The 22,061-nt window shown below is 39.8% G+C and overlaps 2 protein-coding genes across 2 annotated transcripts in view; one reads left to right on the forward strand and one right to left on the reverse strand.

Moving 5' to 3' along the window:
• The window catches only part of Cmss1 (cms1 ribosomal small subunit homolog), a 315,309-nt gene that overhangs the window by 20,715 nt on the left and 272,533 nt on the right, over positions 1 to 22,061 (forward strand). The window lies entirely within an intron of this gene.
• Filip1l (filamin A interacting protein 1 like) overlaps positions 3,395 to 22,061 on the reverse strand; it is a 74,014-nt gene continuing 55,347 nt past the window's right edge. The window contains 2 exon segments of the mRNA XM_028867530.2: positions 3,395 to 4,479; positions 4,482 to 6,478. Of these exon segments, the coding sequence (XP_028723363.2) occupies positions 3,686 to 4,479; positions 4,482 to 6,478 (2,791 nt within the window). The 3' untranslated portion in view covers positions 3,395 to 3,685.

Genomic DNA, 22,061 nt, shown 5'->3' on the forward strand with positions numbered 1-22,061 from the left:
ATTGTAATTGAACAGCACATGGGGCTTTTGTTAACTTTATCACAGAGAATTGGTTATGAGTCGCATAAAACTAGTTGGACTGACAGACAACTAGAGCTTCCAAACTCTTACTAGTTGCAGTATGTCAAGAGTGGTTACCCCGTCCCCAGAGTGCTTAGGACATTCACATGGAACCCAGGATCATGAGAAGAATCATTTGGCTGCTTCTCTCTGCCTATTCCCCCAGGCTCTGAAAATATGTTTTCTATCTGTGCCTTTTTGTAACAAAGTCAGGAAAACTGTTCTTGAGTTCTTCCTAGTTTCTGTTCATATGTGATTAGTTGATTGATACTCTTCAAATAGCACTGTGCCCTCTCTGGGTTAGTGACTATAAAAGGAGCCCTTGCAGCTCTTTCTCATTGTCTTCTTTCAAAGGACTGCAGTGAACTGTGTAGTTTCTTTTGGAGTTCTAGCCCAACTTGACTTAAAAATAACTTTGAAAACAGTTAGACCATCGTGTATTTTGTAATACAGTTGGGTCTCTGCCGATTCCCAAGATAAATGTGTTTAAACAGAAGCTTTCGCATTCATCATCAGCCTCAGCTTTCATCCACATTTATTTAATGATGATGCAAGCCCACAGCCTTGGTGTTGCAGTCCATCACCATGGAAGTGTTTCTGTCAACAAATCCTTGCTTTGCAAAATAAAATTGATTTTACAGGGGAAAGGAAGATACCTTTTACTTCTGGAAGATCTTCACAGTGTGCCTGGATGTCTAGATGGATTGTATTTAAAATCAGTAACTGGCAATAAAATTGGGCATACTAAATTAACAGTTAAGAGTATGGAAAGGGAATGGAAAAGGGAAATGCTGATTAGCTGCTGTGAAGTCATCCTTTTAGAATGTGACTTGGGAACTAGATTTGTAATTTAAAATGTTCCATTAAAGGCTGTATTCTCCTCTCAGAGGTGTGGAGCATGCTCACGGGCTACTAGGAGTTAGGTGTCACAATGTCTAGTGTCAGGGGCCATGCTAGGGGACCAACAGGCAGCGTTAGAGCTCCTGAAACACAGCTTGGTTGGTGGTTAGCAAAGGCACACCTGAGTGAGCCTTGAGTGGCAAAGCCCCGAGGACTATGAGTCCTGAGCACCTCATACTGTTACTGAGCATAACTCTGATTGTTGCCTTCATGGTCACCACATCCCTCATAATCTATGGACTGTATGAAACTATCAGGGGGGTTCTAGCCCTCACTGGGCAGTGTTACTGGTACTTACAGTAATAGTGATTGACTTTTTCCAAGCATTGCTACTGTAACAGTTTAATGATTTAACCACCACCCTTAGAAAGAATTTAGACATGTAGAATTGTTAGTATTAAGGTGTTTTTGTTAATGGCTTTGAGGTAGAAAATCTTGGGGAACAATTTAAAGTTTAGAAAGGCACATAGTTGAGTGAGAGACTTGTTGAGGTAAGAAACAAGAACAATGACAACCTGGCTATTCCTAGCTGACTTACTAGAAAGTGTTGTTGATCAGGGTGATATTAATTCCTTCTACCCATTTCTTCCTTCAGCTTCCTGATAGAAAAAAAAACTGTTGATGAGTGGGTATGCACCTTGAGTATTTAAAGTAGAGCTGACTGGTTGTTTTTCATATATAAAAGTCTAGATTTGTGATTCTTTTAAGATTTTTTTTATAAGATTACCTTTTGAGATAAATAATAAAGTGATTGCACCTTTCTTTGTTACTGCAAAACGTAGCCTGCTAGCAAAAGAACTGGCTGAGAAAAATACCTTCCTTGCTTACACTCTGTTAATCTATAACAAATTGCTTGGGTATGAGTGTATATGGGTATTGGGGACAACTCATTTTTCACCTGTAGTATGTAAAAATGTTTAATCATGTAAGAGATATGGAAATCATTCTGTTTTTTACTTGTATTCATTGTAATCGTTGGCTTAAAAATAGAATGTAACCACATTGTAATTTTTATACTGCTTGAAAGATTTTGCTGGGGTATATAAGCTATAAAGAAAAAAGTAAAGATAGTTAGAAGGAAGACATCAAGAGAGACAGAAGGGAAACAGGGTAGAAGAACAATAGAAAAATGAATAGAGTAGGACAATAGAAGCAATAATAAAATGAAGAACTAAGCTTTGGCCCTCAGAAAAGTCCTTGTGTGTCTGTCTGTCCAGTAGTTCACCTGCTTTGCATCTCAGTTTCTCTGACCTGTTGAAGGCTTGCCATTCATCAGCACCCTAGAGGAGATCCTGACATGTTGGAGATCACTGTGTGTGTGTGTGTGTGTGTGTGTGTGTGTGTGTGTGTGTGTGTGTGTGTGTGTGTTTTTTGCTGGCCCCAGAGAGTTAAGTTTGCCACATTCACCAGCTCCAGAGAAGTAAGTTTTACTCGCTCAGATAAAAAAGTCAAGTTGAATGATTAGTTCACTAAGTCTGTGGATCTTCCTCAATCCTCAAGCTGCTGAAGGCTGGTCCTCACAGCAGCAATAGTCTAGGAAGCTTTGGGTGAGTTTTTTTCATGTCCACTGTGAATGGCATAACACCCACAGAAGAAATCACATTATTACTTGGCCTCTGCTGCCACGCAGCAGGATTATTTTTAAAAAGGTCTTAAAACTTGTGCTCTTAACTATGTGCAGCTTTTATTTGCTTCTTGAGAGGACTTTCAGAAATATAAGTTGTGTGCTTCTGATTGTAGCCTTACTCAGAAGCAGGGCAGGGCAGCACTCACATTAAGTAATCCAGACTGTTTTGGGAACCAAATAACACAGAACAAGAATGACACTTTTGTTTTGAAGCAGAGTGTTCAGAAGTTTATGTCATAGTGGCTGATTCCAGGTTTAGATGTAATGTATGCTTTATGGGAATTTCAGCCTGTTGGAGAAATGTAGTCAATCCTTGATAGTCAAGGTAACCTTGTATTTCTAAATGTGCCTTCTGGCTTCCTGTCTGTCACATTCCCAAGCTTTTAACTTTTACCATCAGCTTATGTACTCACTAATAGCAAATTATTTAATAGTACTTTATCCTGTTATCTGTAAACATGTACTGACTTCCAAATAGCCCTCTGTTGAGCACCAGGATAATAAGATACATATCAAGAATGGCATTAAGCTTGCCATAATTATTTTAGTTCATTTTGAAGTTGTGGAGATGAAATTTTTAGATATTTGAACCACACTCACCTCCTCTAATATGTGTCCAGAACTATAAATGACAAATAGGTACTGCTTGTCTTTAGGAAGAATTAATGGGCTTTATAAATAGGAAATAAAATGATATTGTTCATGCAGATATATAACACAAAATGATCAAATGAAAATTCAGCAAGCAATGGCAAAAGTAACAAACTATTTACTGTTTTATCATGTTAAGTAATTCACCAAGACAAGTTGCAGTCAAATTAAAGTGAGTTATGGAAAATGAAATACATAAAGATGTATCTATACAAGTGCAGACTAAATATTTTCCATACAGGCATGTAAATGAAAAGATACACAGTAAGTGCACACTTGATGACTATGAGGCCACACATAGTTAGTTCCAGATACTCCTGTAGAGTCCATGCACAAATCTTCCCAAAGTACACCTTTAGTCATTCTTTTAGGGGTTTGGAGGGTGATTAAAAAAGGACTGAGTTCCTTGCAAGAATATCAGTATGAACTAGATGAGGGTGAGGGTGGTCAGTTATATATATTACTTACTGTAATTTGTGATTGTCGAGGAAGAGGTGTGGCTGTTGGTGTAATAGTAATACTGCTGGTGACTTTATTGGCTGTTTTGTTTAGTGCCCCATTAGGTAAGCCTTGAGTTCTGTTATCCTGCAGTGGTGCTGAAGGACTGGCAGGTCTCACAGGGCTGGCGACAGCTTGCATGTAAGGACTTCCTAAGTGAATGTGGATTTTATTATCCTCAGTAGTTATCACACTTGAACTGTTACTGTTTGAACGCTGAAACTGCCATGATGACTGCCGGTCCGGGGAGACTCTGAAAATTGCATGCTTGGCACTGATTTCTATCGGCTCTGGGGAGCGACCCTGCTCAGGAGAACTAGCTGAACCGGCCATAGCCAAAACCTGAATAGGTGACATTGTCCGTTCTGGAGTTACAGAACCACAGGACTCTGGGGTCTGTGCTCTGGCAAAGGTTGCCATGGTAACTGGGGTCATGCTTTGCTCTAAGTTCACAAGGCTTTCTGTAGAGGTTTTGGACTTCACTGGTGTTATGGAGGCATTTTGGAGAATGGTAATCCTTTGCTTTGGGGTGCCACAGTTTGGTATCACCGCTGTGCTGGTGTAAGAGTGAGGACTCTCTGTAGTTGGACTTGTGATTTCAAGAGTGGCTGTATTTTGGACATGATCTGGAGTAACCTTTATGTGAAGTGGCTGCCCAGGTGTATGACTTAGGACTAGATCTCCAGGTTGCACCAAGTTGCCATTGGACTTAGTTTGTATTTTTCCATTCTGAGGGTGGCCTCCTTGGATTTCATCCAAGGAATCCACAGTTTCCTGTTCACAGGAAGGGACGTAGATGGGTTGCATTTGAAGGACAGCACAGATTCCTCACTAGGGTCCTCATCTTGGTCCCCACTCTCCTCATATAACTGACCATTGATGACTGCTCGTTCTAGAGGAATGAGGCTCTTGTAGTCTGGTGGCTCATTGTCTACTACTTCTGTTTGAACTTCTTTAGAAAACACTTGAGGGTCAGAGATCCTTCTTCCATTGAGACTAGGTCGGAGGCTCTTACTAAAATGCCGGTACCTTTCTAACTCTTTAGTAAGGTTTTCAATCTCTCTTCCCAAGTCTCTGTTCCTGTTTTCTTGTTGGTTTAGTTTCTTTTGCAGAATGGAGTGGTCTCCCTGGAGGTGACATATGAGGTCCTCTGTTGCCATGTACTCATGAATTTTCTCTTTTAATGCATCCACTTCTCTTGACAGATGGCCTGACTTCGCTTCTTCTTCTTGGAGCCTCTTGAAGAGCCATTGCTCATGGCTGGACTCCGTCTTTTCTGCTAACTTGTACTTGGCAAGTTCCATCTGAACATGCTCCAGCTCTTCAGAAAGAAATTGAGCCTTGTCTCTCTCAGTAGCATACCTCCGTTCTAAGGTCTCGTACTCATCCTCTGTTTTCATGAGGTCATCTTCAATGGCTTTCATGTCTTTTAGCTTCAGCCTCAGCTCTTCCACTTCTTGAGAGAGCTCCTTAATCTTATTGTTTTCTTGGTGTAATGCTGTTGTGGACTTACTGGAGTCTTGATTTAATTTGTTTTTAACAAAATCTTTCTCAATTGCTTCCAGTGACTGAAGCCTGTTTTTCAGTATATTAACTTTGGACAGCAGATCACGTCCTTTCTCTTCTTCTGCTTTCAGTTTATTTCTGAGGTCATCTCGCTCCTTAGTTACACTGTACATCTTCTCTTCGGCATCACTTTTGGACTTGAGTGCCCTTTTAGTTTCCTCAATTAACTTCTCAGTCACTGTCGTCACTTTATTTTGCTCTGCCTGGAGCTGGGAGGCAGTGGTTTGTAACTTTTCTTCAGTTTGCTTTAATTTTTCACTCATTGTTTTGCGTTCATCTACAAGCATTACAGTTAATGTTTTTAGTTTAGTTAAATCATCCTTTAGAGTGAATTCTGTCTTTTCTAGCCGACTTTCAATGGCTTCTAGCTCTTTGATCCTAGTGTTTAAACTCTCCAATTCTTCAGCCAACTGCTTTGTGGTCATCTTTTCTTTTTCTAAATTGCATTTCAGAGAGTAGCATTCTTGTTTGCTTTTGTCTAAAGCATCTTCTATTTTTTCCAGAGCCGTAATCCTTTTACTGAGTTTTTCGACCTCTAGTTTGAAGTCTTTACTCTGTGCTGTCTCTTTCTCAAGCCTCTTATTGAGATCTCTGCACTGCTCCTCCATTTTTATGAGCTCCTCATCTTTCCCCTCCATATCCAGCACACGCTTCCTGAGCTCGTCCACTTCATCCATGATTCCAGTGTTTCCATATTCTCCCTTGTTGATTTTTTCCTTTATTTCTTGCAGCTCCTCCTCGGCTTTTCTTAAAGACCTGTTGGTCTCTTCTAACTCATCAATTTGCCGGCTGAGTGCTGCCAGCTTTTGGCGGAGTTGGCGATTTTGACTGTCCTCATTGGTGAGCTTCGCCATAATTTTCTCTTGGTTCTGGTGAAACGCTGTGGTCTGTGTTTGTAGTTCTTTTTCTAGTCTGGTTGCCTTCTGCTCTTCTTCCTGAGCTCTGGCTTCAGCAAGGGCTAGTTTACCATGTGTTTCCTTGGCACTTGTGGTCAGGTCTTGGATTTTCTGTCTTTGAAGGGCAAGCTGGGCCGTAAGCCTTTGTTGTTCATCCACCACCATCAAAGCAAAAGACTTCAGCTTGGTCAGCTCCTCCTTCAGGGCCTTGATCCTCTTCTCCTTCTCTTGTGCCTTCCTCTCCTGGGACTCAGTTTCCTGATCAATTAGCTTCTTTAACCTGAAAAATTGAAGAGCACATTGCAATTAGGGATTTAGTAATTCATCAGCTGTTATTCATTTAAAATAATTGTATCAGTTCATCAATAACATCCAGGGAAGTTTCTGAATTTGATGAGGAAGGAGAATCATTAAAAATATTGATACCTTGTCCCTCCCTGCCTTTAAAATTTGACTAGCAGTTGAAGTTCACCAGGAGCCTTAGAAGAGGTCAGATAAGAATATTTGTTTTAAATTGTTTGTGTAACATAAGCAGTGGATAGTCCAACCTGAAGGCTATAGAGATAGGTACAGACTTGAGATTTCGGTTAGACTTGGCTTTAAAACTACACCTTCCCATACCAGCTAATTAACCTGAATAGTTCTCCAATTTCCTCATAGTATCTTAGGGGCTTTTTGTGAAAGTGAGGCAATTCATCTAACATTATCGCAGCCCTGGCATTTGGTAAACATTTGATAAATGTTGCCATGGTGCTTTTTAAATTACTGATTCTTGTCCTGTATTAAGTGGCTTGCCTGAGCCATTGTGTATGTGATATATTACTTGTTACTGTTTAACTCCTTGGTTATTAGTTAAGATAGCGTTTTATTCAGTTTGTCTAGAAGTTATGCACAGCACAGATGGATCTCTTTGTGTGTTAGAACTTTGGTTTCCACTAATAAGATAGCATCCTGGGAACCACTTCACCTGGGTCTTTATTTGCCTACTCATTGCAATTTAAGAGGGGGAACTAAGAGGCAACTGAGTTAGGCTTTGGTGTGATCATAACATATGGAAGAGCAGGACGTTTGACAGCAAAGAGGTTGCTGATAAAAATCCAGGGCTAGGAATGGAGAAACTGTTAGCAGGAACATAGTGAATCCCTCTTAAATGACTCTAGTTTATCTTTATTTAAAATTACCCTTCATAACAGGAGGACATTTTACGTGAGCAGAATAAATGGGTCTTTTCTATGCACTTGGTTACCTCTGTAAAGAAGGTACAGTTTTAAACTTGTGAGTCTCTTAATTATACTGGAAATGGCTAATTATAGAGGATGTAATTGCAGCTCTGCAGCATTGTTGTTCAGAAATTAAAATAGAATGGAATCCCTGAAAGAACTTAACTTGGTTGAAAATGTAAATATGTGCTTTCTAATCAAACCTGTAGAGTTCATAATGTTAACAAACCTGTTACCCACCTATTTATCTATCATCTGTCTACCACCTATCTACCGTGTGTGTGTGTGTGTGTGTGTGTGTGTGTGTGTGTGTGTGTGTGTGTGTCTGTCTGTCTGTCTGTCTGTCTGTCTGTCTATCGTTGAGATGGGGCTTCCCTGTGCAGCCTAGTCTGTTTTCTAACTTGTCCTATTGAGGCTGGCCTTGAACATGGGGCCCTTTTAGCCCCAGTTAGGATTATAGTACTCCACCATGCCTAGCTTAATAAATCTTTTCTGTTTGTTAGTTAATTAACCAATCCATTGTCTTTATTCTTGCCCCCAGAACACTCTTAATTTTAAGAATCTAAGAGAACATTTGTTTTAAAGGAAACAAATTTGGGGAAGCCTGGGAAATAAAGACTTCTTTATGAGATTCTAATCTGTTCTTTCTGTAATTGTACTATACAGGAAGAAAAAAAAGCACAATGTAAGAATTCTTAAACTTTTGGATGACAGGATCTCCTTTAGTTTGTCCTGCTTTGAGGACTTCAGAGGCTGACATGTCAAGTTCAGAAGCTACTGGGTAGGGTGCTGAGCTGGGCGGGGCCGCTGGTGACCTCATCTGTGGTCTTGGCAAGAGGCTTCATGACTCTTGCCTTTCCTCACTCCCTGCCTGAGACACCTGGGAGCCTGAGAGGAGAAACATGGCAGCTTCTGCCTGGTAGTTGTAGAGTTCTGCAGCTCAGTGGAGGAATCCGGGATAAATTGCTGTGGTGGAGAAACAGCTACAGAAGAGCTTCTTCCTCATACCTCAGCTTTCTCAGGTCACACTTGCTAGTGGGAACAAGGCATTGCCAAAACTCAAAGGTTTCCTTTATTGGAGAGCAGCTTCACAAAAACTCCCAAGGCTTTTTAAATAAGAGCAGCTTTTTAAATAAGAACACATGCTGACCCTTTTCCTGAGAAGGGGATAGGTTTTCTTAGAATATAAGAAAGGGAAGGTTTTGTTGTTGTTGTTGTTTTTAAGTGTAATAGGAGAGCCTTAAAATGGAATAACTGAATCCTATCAATATAGCAACAAGCAAAACAATATTGAAAAACTTTCAGTTGTCTTTATTGTGCTCAATGTTTTTGGCAGCAAGCATGATGCATCTTTTCAGCATGATACAAGTGCCGTGCACCTTTTTCCTGGTTTTTATAAATTGGCTGACATCTCCATCTCCCTAAGCTCCACCTCCAAGGTAGACATAAAACTGATGATTGCAGTACGTTTGCTCCAACCTGAAGTACGTACACACCTAGTGACAGTATCCTCCCTTCTGACTCAGGCCTAGTTTTCAAACCGTTGCTTTTCATATGTTAATGTGCATTTGACTCACCTAGGAATCTTGTTAAAGGGCAGGTTCTAATTAATTCTGTGGGTCTAGGGTGAGCCTCACAGTTTTCATTATAACAAGCTCCCAGTTGATCCTGGTTCCTGGCCTTGGACTCCATTATGTAATGTCAGATTTCTCCCAGTGGTGGGTGACTTGAGTAGGAAGGTCTAGGAGATGCAGAACCTGTGCTGTCTCTGCAGTCAACCTGCCTGTTCAAGCCAGCCTGCAGACCACAACCTGAGGCTAATGTGTCTATCAGAGAAACCCTCTGAAATGGAAACTGTGGAGCTAACGGAAAAGATTTCCCTTGTCATTGTTTGGAAACATATACATATGTTATGGATACATACATACATACATACATACATACACACACAGTGATTTTATTCTATTTGTTCGTTTAGCGCCTACATTTCTTTAAAAATTCAAGTTTTAGACAGTTAACAGAAGTATCTCTGCCATTCAGTCTAAAAGTCCCCATTTACAAACTAGACGGTCAAATCATCCTTTGGGGAAAGTCTGATTTCTATGATCTGACTGTGTAGGAATTTGTCCTAAGGTGTCCCCAGTGTCCCCAGATGAGGATAAGCACTGTTCTCTATCCACTGGCTGTTTCTTTAGCTGTTACTGCTCCTTGCTCTCTTGGAACTTTCTGTAGAAAGCTCTAGAGGAGTTTTGAGCCTAGGAAAATTCCCTTGGTAAAAGTTAGAAGGTTATTTTGAAAGGACTATTGGAAAGAGAGGGCACACTGGACACAAGCACTTATCAGGGAGATGAGATTTGGAGAATGTGTGTAGGAAATGTGAATGTGGGCACTGATTTCCTTCAAGTGCCCCATGCAGCTCTGCAAAGCTTGTGTACCCTTGGGAGTATATATACCTCCGTTTGAAGACTACTGTCTTGGAGCACTCATGTTCATGCTCAAATTTACTGACATTACAAGATTACAGGAACATTCACTGAATCCTGTCCAATAAAAACAAGTTGTGGAAGCTGATTTTTATGGACACAAATGTGAGGTAATTAAGCCCAAACTGGCTTAAAGCAATGTCTTATTACAGCTTTTCTTTAGAGTTTCTTTTATGGCTCAAGATTGTTTTAACTTACTGTGGTTTATCACTATTATTATATGCAATGCCAGTTACTTGCTTTTTCAAAAATATCACATCTGTCATCTTGAGTGTTTTTTGGTACCAACCATAATGCTGGCTTTTCAATATAAATTACACATTTAGAGGGTCCTTTCAGTTTTTATTTATATATATACATGTCAATATGAATCAACCTATATTTTATCTCCTCAGTGTGACATGGCTAATAACATGCAGCATATAATGCACATACAAAACAGATGGTGCTCATCTAAAAGCTGTGTAGCCAATCACACCCATAGAATTTATATTGTAGTTTTCACCATGTTTGGTTTTGTATTATTTATGGACATCATAATCAACCCCACTAAAATATTAACTTCTAAAGAACAGAACATGAGTGTAAGGGATTTGTGTTTTCTACAGTGGTTACTGAAAAGCGTTGTGGAAAGAACCAAATGAGTGGGGTTTTTTTTTAATGAATGAATGAATGAATGAATAAAATAGTGAACAAATATGCCATCCTATGGAGAATACCTCAGCATTGTCCTAAGCAGTTTTGTTAATTTTTAAAGATGATTTTCTAGCATTAACATGTTTGTGGCTTTAGGTAGTTAAGAAAATGTGGTGTAAGTGAGTCTTCCCCTCAGTGTTTTCTAAATACATTATTGTCTATTTCATAATTATGGAGCCTCTTAAAAAACAAGACTGCTAGAACCATTCCTTTCTTCTTTCTTCAGATTCTTTCACCACAACTCTATTTGGTTACTTGGTTATGAGAGGTTGAAATGGTCACATGCTAGCTCATCACTCTGCTTTGATTATTTCATCTCTGCAACAAAGCAGTTCTTTTACTTTCCCTTGCAGCTAAGAGCTCTGATGCATTTTACTTGCATATTCTTTTCCTGCTCTCAGCCACCTGGCCCATGCATTGAGCTTAGTTAGAGTGACTGTTTTGCAGTCGTAGAAAGTCCATACTCACTAATGGCTAGGTTACATCTATTCCTAAGAAACCAAACTTAAGTAGTGAACAACTTCAGTTACCTCTGTTCTCTCTCCTGTCCTTTGAAAGAGACAGCCCACTGCCTTTATGGTGTGGATCTTGAATTTAACAGTTGATGTGTAAACATGGCAATACTCAGTTTACAAGAAAGCCTTCTAGACTAGGGCTATAAGGAGGCGAACAAGGGAAAGGGATTTGTTCTCCAAGAGTTTATAGAGAGGCTAGTGAGACGGCTTAGCCTGTAAAGGCACTTAGTGTTAAGCTCCAGTACTTGAATTTGATCCCTGGGTCCCACAAGGGGGAAGGAGGGAACCAATCCCCCAAAGTTGTCCTCTGACCTCCAAACATCCTCCCCATCTAGATAAATTAGCGCAATAAAGAAAAACAAGTTTTGAGACTGAACACATAAGTCTAACACTGTTTAACAAAGACCCTAGAGCAACAGTTTCAGTTTTTTAGATCTTATCATCTCTTCACTCTTAAAGCTTATTGAAAACCCCAAACTTTTGATTGTGTGGTTTTTATCTAAATTCACTGTAATATTAAATTAGGGCCTCTGTGTGGTAGGACAGACCTGTAATCCCTAGTACTTGGAAAGTGGAGAGGCAGGGGCATCAGGAGTTTAAGGTTTTCCTTGGCTACCTAGCATAAAGAACATTTTTGGTGAAAAAATAACCTAGAAAAAAAAGTAGTAAGAGTTGCATTGTACTGTACAGACTGTAATGAGGACACTGGATCCTTGGATCTATTTTACACATTCCATTAGCTATGGTAGCCATGGCATCATCACAGATCATGTAGCATCTGGAATGGGTAAAAAGGGTGTTTATGAAGGTCGGGGTGACCTTGCTGATCTCTTGAAGGGGCTGTTCTTTGAAATCTTTGCTGTAGAGGACATGCAGGAGAAATGTCTTTCTCCAGAAAAGCCTAAGGTTTGTGCTGTCACCCTGTTCTTCCTGCTGTTACGTATCAGCCCTTGCCTCATCAAGATAGAGTCGCTAGTCTGCTGCTTTGATGATGTCATCATTAATGTACCCATTTGTTTGCTGCCCATCACAAGAAATAGGTTCTCTGCCTTCAAATTTGTTCTTCCCAGTTCTTTGAACTATCTACATACTGTTAATGTTTTATTTGAAACTACTCTTTGAAATGAGAGCATCCAAACTACTGAATTTGCAGTTGACTTGGTAGTTTTTTTTTTTTTTTTTTTTTTTTTTTTTTTTGCGACAGGTTCTTGCTCTATAGTCCAGGCTGGCTTTGAAGTCTGCCTCCTGAGTGCTGGGAGTACAAATGTGTGCCACTAAATGAGCCCAGGTTCCATGTTGTTTAAAATGGGTTCATCAACAGTGCAGTTCAGCTGACAATTCGTTTCAGATCTTTGTAAGTACAGGGAGCCTCTACTGTGTGCAAGACATTGTACTTGGCATTTGCCAGTTTACTTTTTTTTTTTTTTTTTTTTTTCTTAAAAACTTGCCCCACCTGATCTGGTTATAATTTGTGTAGTTCCTTATCAGTGACCAAACAGGTTGATCATAACAGATCTATTTAGTCTTAGGAAAATAATGTAACGTGTGTGTGTTCTTATTACTCTAAAGGCTAGTTTAATACTTTAACTGATTTGGCATGATAAGCAGAATACTGCATATATCATAATGCCTTTTTTTTTTTTCTGGTAGCTGGAGGGACAGCCCTGGGTGCTGGGAGCTGAACTCTTATATTTTTGGTTGTGAGCCTAGCCCATGCCCTCTAGCCCTTGGTTTTGTTTGTTTGTTTGTTTGTTTGTTTTTTGTTTTGTTTTGTTTTGTTTTTGGAGACAAGGTTTCTCTGCATAACCTTGGCTGTCCTGGAACTCACTCTGTAGACCAGGCTGGCCTCAAACTCACAAAGATCCACCTGCCTCTGCCTCCCAAGTGCTGGGATTAAAGATGTTTACCACCACTACCGTGCTTTTATATGTGCTTTCCTGCTATAGATTTTGACACTTTGGTTGTGTTACATCGTATTTCATCTTTTAGTGATTCTTGTTTAATATGTCGTTTTAATTATTACATTGTACTGATAACAGGTTCTAGCAATTTGAAGTGTGATACATGGAATCTGTTGGAAAGCTTCCTCTTTTTAAGACAATTACTATAATTTACATTTCCTGCTGTACTCCTTGCCTTTTCAATGGGACTTTTCACTGTTCTGTCCGATTTTCAGGAGCATTCATAAAAACACTTATGACTAGCCTCATTCTATGTCTGCTGCTTCCTTTTATTTATCTTACAAGTCAAAGGGTTTTTCTTTTTCTTTTTCTCTTTTAATTACAGTTACAGCATACCATAGCCATAGTGTAATGCTCAATTCATTTGACTTGGTCAGCAAGATCTAGAAGAACAGTCAGACTTTTTTTTTTTTTTTTTTTTTTTTTTTTTTTGCATCTGCTAGCCAAGTATGAGTGTACATCTGTGTCTGCTTTATGTCTTTGTTACCAAAGATCCTGTCATCGTTGTTGAGATCATTTAGAGATACCATAAATGGGTCCAGATTCAGCAAGCTGGGTTACTATTTCTCTTCACTGTGAACTAAGAATTAGAACATGAAGGGAAAGAGGAGGCTGTTCAGGAGGTATATATTACAAAAGTGGGTTAGGACTTAAAATATGGACAATCTTATTTAGTCCCCTGATAGTCAGGGAAAGTGAAGTAACAAAGAGCTTGGGAAATTTCATCAGATAAAGAGGATTCTGGGAAGACCTATGAGCAAGAACTGGTATGGGTCAAATCCTGCTGTCTTAAAATTGAGACAAGAACGAAGTAATGGACTGAAGGTCCCTTAAAGAAAAACTGCTGGAAGGTCAGAGTACAGAATCAATCAGAGACCAAGATCACAGAGCTGGTGAGGAGAAGGCAGACACTACAAAGAGAATGTTTCATCTGGAAACCAAAGGAGGTACCTGCCCCAGCCCCATACCAGGTGGCCATTTAGAAACCCTGGGCTGAGCCTGGGAGAGGAAATGGGAACAAGGACAGAAGAAATCCTTGCAGCCTTTATCAGCAGGAGCCTGAATTGTGTGCTCTTTGTTTCTGTGCTGTAGTATGGGAAGCTTTCTAGTTAGAATATTAGGGTAATGAGTGTTCACTTACTAACAGTGATGTGAGCCTGTATGTAGCTCTGTAGTAGAGCATTTGTCTAGAATGCCAGAGGAACTGGGAATCCTAGCACTGCAACAAGAACATACATATAAAACAGAAGATTTTAAAGTGCTACAAGTCTGGTGCCCCACCATCTTTCAGTTCACAGTTTCATACTAAGACATTCCCAGATTTCCTTTTTGCTGTTTATGTGTCCAATTAGGGTAGTGGCAGTAGCAAGAGGGAATTTAAGAAAAAAAAAAGTGGATACTACTGACTTGTATGGAGAACCTACTCACCTTTTTGTGGGGGAAGGGGACAGGCTCACCTCTGCTCCCTCCCCTCTGAATTGTGGCTCTTAGCTATTTGGAAAAGATTCCTCAGGTCAAAGTTTTTCCTTTTCCAGACTTCACATATTGATGGAAACCATGCTCCCTGCCTGTCCAAGTGAGTAGGGTTTTCAGTCCTTGTCAGACTAAGTTTCAGATAGATGTCTTGTTGAACTTTCTAAGTCTGCTTGGGTCCACCACAGCCATAACAGGACTACTCTGTGCCTTTAGGGAGAAGCATTCATAAAGTTACTTGGCATGTGACACTTTGGACTATCATCTATCTAGTACGTGTGTTCCTGATAGTGCTGTGCAGCCAGCAGAGCTCCAGTGTTGAGAATGAAGTGCAGGTTCCTAGGACTGACTGCTGCTCATCCCCCCGTACTGCTTCCTGCCCTCTTTGTGAGCATCACTTTTTACCCCTGTGACCTGTATTGTGTCCCTTCACACTTGCCTTCTTTTACTTAGGGCGAGTGTCCTTTCTTCAACATATTTCCCACCGTCTCAGTAGTAGCTAACAATAAATAATGCAGGTAGCTAGTGACAGGTAGTTTGTGCTGTGGATAGCCCTGAAGCATACTGGGGAAGAGGTGGAGAGCAGCCTGAGAAATTCAGATCCCAGAGTTGGGCTTTCAGAACTAAATCCTGGCTTTGTACTTCTAACATAACTTAAGCAAGCTATGTAATTTACTCATCTTGCTGTCTTCATGTATAGAGTACGGACGGATGTCCTGAAGATTAAGTAAAAACATAGTTCACACAAAAGACCTTACTGCCTGGCACAATCTATGTCTTATCATTAGAAGTCAGATAGGAGTTATTAAGAGAGTAGAATTTAAATGTTCTCATCACAAAAATTTAGTACATGAGCTAATGGCTGGTTATCTACAGTATACAGATAAAAATACCAAGTTTATAGAGAATAAACATGTTTTTTCTTTTCAATTGAAAAAAGGTCTTAAGTGAATGTGTACTTTTACATTAGAGAAAAAAGTGTGTGTGTGTGTGTGTGTGTGTTGTTGTAGTAGTAGTAGTAGTAGTAGTAGTAGTAGTAGTAGTAGTAGTAGAGCTCCTCAGTCATAATGGGCTGGTAGGGAGAAAGCACCTAGGGGAGGAGCTGCAAAATTCATACTGGAACAGAAGAGTACATAATCAGTTTACTTTGCCCTACCTGCAGGCTGCTCTGTGCTCATTGTTAGCCATCCTGGTTGCCATTTTAGGTTAAGGTTAGTTTAACTTCAGCCTTTGCTCTACTACCACTTTGGGCTGAATAAGTGCTGTGGGGCTCTCCTCGTATGTTAGCAGTGTCCATGGTCTGTATCAACTAATGAGAAATGTGTGCAGACATTAAAGATGTTCTAGCATTGGGGGTAGGGATAGAGAATTGTTGTCTCGTTAAGAATTGCCATTTGGTGTGAGTTAATTTGTGGGAAACCTTTTGTCAAATGTTCTTGTAGTAGTTACCTCTGACATTCCGAACTCTTCTTTATTCACTGCTCAGTTGTATTTGAGGTCAGCCATTAGTTTTTATTTCTTTTTTTTTGTTCTACAGATCTCCTCCCCAGCTCCTCTCCCTTCCCAGAAGACAAGGAATGAGCAATTTCCAGTGCAGTGCCAGCGTACACCTGGATGTCACTAGCTGCCCTTCCCAAAGCCTGTCTGCTGCTTGCCTCACACTTGCTCTTCCTTCCTTGAATGTGACTGTGTACTTTCTGCTGCGTTCACAACCCGGACCTCATCTGTATGGGCATGAAAGGTGGCAGGGTGGGCCGGCTGACTTAGGACAGACCTGAAGAGAACAGCCCCCCTCCCCCAATAAATATTTGTAGGCTTTGTTTCTTGAGTGAAAAAAAATTGTTAAGACCACTAAGGATATTTATGTTTTGTGATCTGTTCAGAAAAACAAAACCAAGAAACAAGGTTTGGAGGATGAAGCTTGCTTTGCTATGCGGCCTGCCTTCCTGCTGAGGACCTAACAGTTTGAAAAATATGTTGATTTTTCCAGAAAGAGTAACTTAAGATTTTTTTTTTTTTTTTGGTTTTTCGAGACAGGGTTTCTCTGTGTAGCTTTGCGCCTTTCCTGGGACTCACTTGGTAGCCCAGGCTGGCCTCGAACTCACAGAGATCCGCCTGGCTCTGCCTCCCGAGTGATGGGATTAAAGGCGTGCGCCACCACCGCCCGGCTAACTTCAGATTTTTATATTGGGAGATTTTTGACAGGGTTTTCCCCAAATAGCTCAAACTGTCCTTGAACTTGCAGTCTCTTCCTGTCTCAGCCTCCAAGTATCTGTATCACCATCGGTGGCTCATATTATTCCATAAGTGAATTTGTAGTTGATTTTATATACTTCTAATTCCTTCAGCAATATGGATTTCAGTCTTCATTTACAGATTATTCATGGATAAAATCTCAAAATGTGCACATTAAAAGTTGGGATCCCACTTTATCCTTTACCTTCCAAACTGAAACTACTGATGCTAATTTCTTGTACCTTCAAGACTAGTGTCTACAAATAAACAAGCAAATAGAAATTAAAGTTTCTCATTCTCTCCTCTTACACACACACACACACACACACACACACACACACACACACACACACGTTACTTAAACAATCCTGGTTTTGGGTTTTTTTTTTTTTTGTCATACAGCATTTCTTGGAGCTTTCCATTAGATCACTGTCCTCAAGCAGGAGCAGAAAATCAGTAGAAATTAATGTTATGAAATAAGTCTTCATAACTTTCATGGCAAAATTTGTAAGACTTCTAAAGACAAAACAATGGGTAACATTATGGGAATTACAGACTTTTTCACTTTCAAAGGTGTTCACTAGGAAGATAAACCTTAATAGTGACATTATTTGATTAAAACAGCACTTTGTTATAGAGTCATACCATTGCAATGCACAGCTTTTGTAGCCTTGGAACGTGGCTTCAGTTCCCAGGGCATTGTGTGGCACCTATGCAGAAGGATACATATAGATGGAAGGTCTTTCATGGGCCACCTGATTTTACTTACTTAATTCTTATAACAACTGTATAGATAAGCACTGGTGTGCTTATTTTTATAGGATGGGGAGGGACCAAACATCTACAATTTAGAACACTTAACTTATTGAATAGCACAGATAGATAACCAGATCAGTATAAGAATATATTGTCAACAAAACCTGTGCTTCACACAGCCCCATGCCCACCCCCACTTGACCATGTCACATGTGCGAGAACCCACCCACCAACCAAGCAATGTGGGTTGACCTTAGAAGAGCTTGCTGTTTCTTCCAGCTGGCCTGCCGCTCCCCCTTCACTCCTTCTGCTTCCCTCACACTAGGATCTCTGTTCCTTTGCTCTTTGCTGCCTCTGTTTGGGGTTTCTCCTTGTGAGGTCCTGGACTCTCACCTTAACTAGTCCCATCTACTATACCATCTACTGCTTATTTATTTGCTTATTCCTTAGAATATAAACTTCATGGACTAGAGAGATGGGTTAATGCATAATACTCTGGCTGCTCTTTCTGAGGACCCAGGTTGAATTCCCAGCACCCACATGATGGTTTACCTGGAGTTATCTGTGCCTCCAGTTTCAGGGGATCTGACACCCTCTTCTGGCCTCTGTGCTCATACGCCATGCATGTGGTGCACAGATATACATGCAGGCAAAACACTCATACACATAAAATAAAACTAAAAATAGAATATAACCTTTATAGGTGGAGGTGTGTATATGTATCTTCCCATGCATGCCCATTTATTTAGTAATTGGCCAATCACTGGTGTCTGTTACATTCATTGTTTTGTTTCCACCTGAAAACAGTGCATAGTACTTACTTGGTATTCAGTAAATATTTGAGCAAATACCTATTCTACTTTTATATCGAGTACAATATTAAGGAGTTAGGGGACAAGTATAAATAGCAGACACATAGTAGTCCCTCTCTATAGTGTGGAAATAATAGAAATGGTTGAACAGTTGTTTTATACCATATACCATGCTATTCCTGGAAACACAGATGCAGAGTCATTGTCTTTATTTTATAAATCAGAGCTCACTCAGGCTCAGAAAAGTTAAGTAATTTGTTAGAGGTCCAGCTTATAATTCATAGACCCAGAATGCTAATATAATTGATGCTCTTTAATTGCTGTTCTCCTCACTAAGATAAATGTTTACATATCTACCACATGTATCTTATTCGTGATCCTCACTGTGAATCTGCGTGCTAGAATAGTCTGTTTGTTAAAGACAGAAAGTCACTACTACTAGCCATCCATTTTCCATTTTCTATAAGTTGATGGCTACTTTCAGCCTTGGTCATGAGACATTAACAAATATTCTCTTCATCTTTGTAATAATATAGCAAGTTTAGTCATTCAGCATAAATTTGTAATTATTTTTGGATGGTTTTAAAAATTGTCACTTTGCCAGTAATAACATCCCACAATCCCTAGAGGAGGTGAATATGTCATAAATACCATTTCCATAGAACATTTCAAGGAACTTAAAGTTCTCGGAAAATATTTTTAACAGACAGCATTTTCTCAGACAGACTTGAAGGGCATAATAACTGTATATCCTTAGAAATGTTTGTATTATTTTAGCTTGCTCACAATATTTACATGTACTTTTCTTTTTTTTTCTTTTTTTTTTTTTTTTTGGGTTTTTCGAGACAAGGTTTCTCTGTGTAGCTTTGTGCCTTTCCTGGAACTCGCTTTGGAGACCAGGCTGGCCTCGAACTCACAGAGATCCACCTGCCTCTGCCTCCCGAGTGCTGGGATTAAAGGCGTGCGCCACCACCGCCCGGCTACATGTACTTTTCTTATTTAAAAAATCTATTTAGATGCTTTTGTATCTTAGATTAAGGAAGTAGAAATGGATTTCTAGAAAAGCATTCTGGAGTAGGTGTTAAAATTTTTAAAAAGCTCATTGATTCCCCCCCCTTTAACCTTTCTAGGCCTTGCTATTTTCATTCAGATATTGCAAATATGTATTTTGGACGATTAGTATAATTATTTTCTCTTAGCACTCATCTATGCAGTTGGCTTTGTTTCCTTTATTCTATTTTTTTTTAAATAATTGTAAGGAGTATATTCTTTTCTAGATGTTTTTGTACACACCTCCAAAACCATAACCCTAATATTTTTAAGCCTTTCTCCCTCCCTTCCTTCCTTCCTTCCTTCCTTCCTTCCTTCCTTCCTTCCTTCCATCCATCTATCCTTTCTTCCATCCATCCATCCTTTCTTCCTCCTTCCCTCCTTCCTTCTTCCTTCTTTTACTCACTTCCTTCTTGGTCCCTCCTCCTTCTCTCCTTATTCTCTCATTCTTCATTTCTCTTTCTAAAGGCTGTTGGCTTTCTTACATGGATTTATTGGTGTTAAAACACCCAAGTGAGAACCAGTTGTTTGAGAGTGGATGAGTTCACTGGTTTTTACCTCCTAGTAGCCTGGCTTTCCATACAGAGGCAGTGGCTAACATGGTATGCTTGGGAAACCAAACATTTCCAAACTTGTTTGAGGGAAATTCAAACTTCAGAAATTTTAAAACCACAACAACAGAGGCTTATGATTTACTGTGACTACTGAAATCACACAGTTTGGCATAGAAACTGGGTAGATAAGAATACCAAGTGTGTAAAATGGGAAACATTTTAATTCTTAGAGAGGACTTGGGTTTGTTTGGTTGGTTGCTTGGTTGGTTTGGTTTCATTCTTCATTTTAACTGTTGTAAATTAGGGAAATGGGATCATTTAATACATTTAATAGTATTTTGAGGGTAGAGTAGTTGAAGAATGTAGCCTAATTTTTTTTTAAGCAGAACACATTACAGACCACAGCAGGCATCCTCCATCTACCCTTACCAACTTTTCTTAGTTCCTGAGGACCTAAGAATTGGTTTATGACTTTGGAAAGCTGAAGTTTGAGGCCATACGTAAAATCTAATTACAGACAGGCAGGAAAAGTTTGTGGTGTTTTGTTTGTTTGATTGTTTGTTTTTTCTTTTCTAAAATATATTGGAGCAAGCTGACTATTGTCTTGTGGTCTTATTTTGTATATCATTTTGCATTCATTTTAAGAATTAAAACTTTAGCCATCAGAGACTTAGCTCCTCCTTGACCAATAGTCCACAGCAATTTGGGTTATATTTTCATTTTCTGCCTTTTCTGAGCCTTTAGAACCCCCGGGCTGCAGTCTGAATTCAGGCTCATGACTGAATGTGTGCTGTACCGTAGGTACTTCCGTCAAGATGTCATGATTAGCAATCATTCTCCAGCACACATGACCACACCTCGATGCCCCACTTCTCTTGGCTGATTCTCCCTTGTGTTCTTCCCTGAGCAAAATGGTAGCCATTTTAGTTATGGTTATCTCTGTAAGGAACTGGTCTATTTACGCCCAAATTAAAGAGAAGTTTCTAAGTGTATTTCATCTCTTTGCTGTATGAATACCCATCCCTAAAATTATAGTCTACATCAATTTTTAATTTTAAGAGCAGGCAAACTATTTCATGTTTTCATTAGTTAAAAAGCTATTGAAGGAAAAAAAAAGCAAAATCTGAGTTTGCAAGCAGTGGAAAAACCAATTTTAATAAGCCATATTTCCAATAGGCAGGAAATGCTGGACCAGAATCCTCCCCTGACTTACTGATGGGCCTTCTCTCACCTTCCTCCCACCACCCCAGAAGCATGACTAAGATCTGGAAAGCCTTGGACTCCTCAGACCTCAGTTCCACAGAAGGAAAGCCTCTGCAGCCTTTAGAATCTTTTTCCTTCCTTTCCTGTTTAATGTTGTACACAAGTTAATGTGTCAAGAGGGTGTATGGCTCATTAAGCCTTAGTGGCTTGTAACTATATAACCTTACATGGAATTTCATGACATTCAGATTTTTGTTTCTTTCCATACAAAGTATTTGTTGTAGTCAAAGTTACAGGTGTAGCTAAAAGGCAAAGAAGCAAATCTTCATGTTCTGTTATTTAAAATGTCATGCTAAATTGCAAATACATGAGACTGAGAAATGAACCCCCAAGGAGAGACACCTAGACTGTTAGTGTCCTAAGAGAAAACATGATTGTCTGTGCCCAGGATCTGACCAGAAGCTTTAGCCAAGTTCTCATTTGCGTTCCTCTAAAGTGCAGTGGTGGAGCTTTAAGATTAAGCAGGGTCCAGGCTAGCTTTCAAGCCTTTTGTGTTGCCCACTCTCCTCCATACTTTAATAGCTCAGTAATCCGGTCTTACTTCAAGTGACAAGACACCTTAGGAAAGCTGTGGTTTGTTTCATGGGGAGAGATTGCCAGCAGGGGAATCAGAATTCATTAATCAGGGAGTCCTTCAGAGTGGCTGAGGTTAGGTCAGAAATAGATTTCTCTAGTAAGCTGAGTCCTTGACTTTATTGCTGGGTGCCAGAGAACCTGAGCTCCTCTGGGCTGCATCTTATGATGCCTTTCCTGGGACCTGAGGCAAGGCCTGTATCTCAGCCTGGTGGAAGCTAATAGTAAGCCTAGCCAAGTAGGGAACATGATCCTTGTAGGACACTGGGCAT

The sequence above is a fragment of the Peromyscus leucopus genome, chromosome 12, assembly GCF_004664715.2.
Source record: "Peromyscus leucopus breed LL Stock chromosome 12, UCI_PerLeu_2.1, whole genome shotgun sequence".
Classification (NCBI taxonomy): domain Eukaryota; kingdom Metazoa; phylum Chordata; class Mammalia; order Rodentia; family Cricetidae; genus Peromyscus; species Peromyscus leucopus.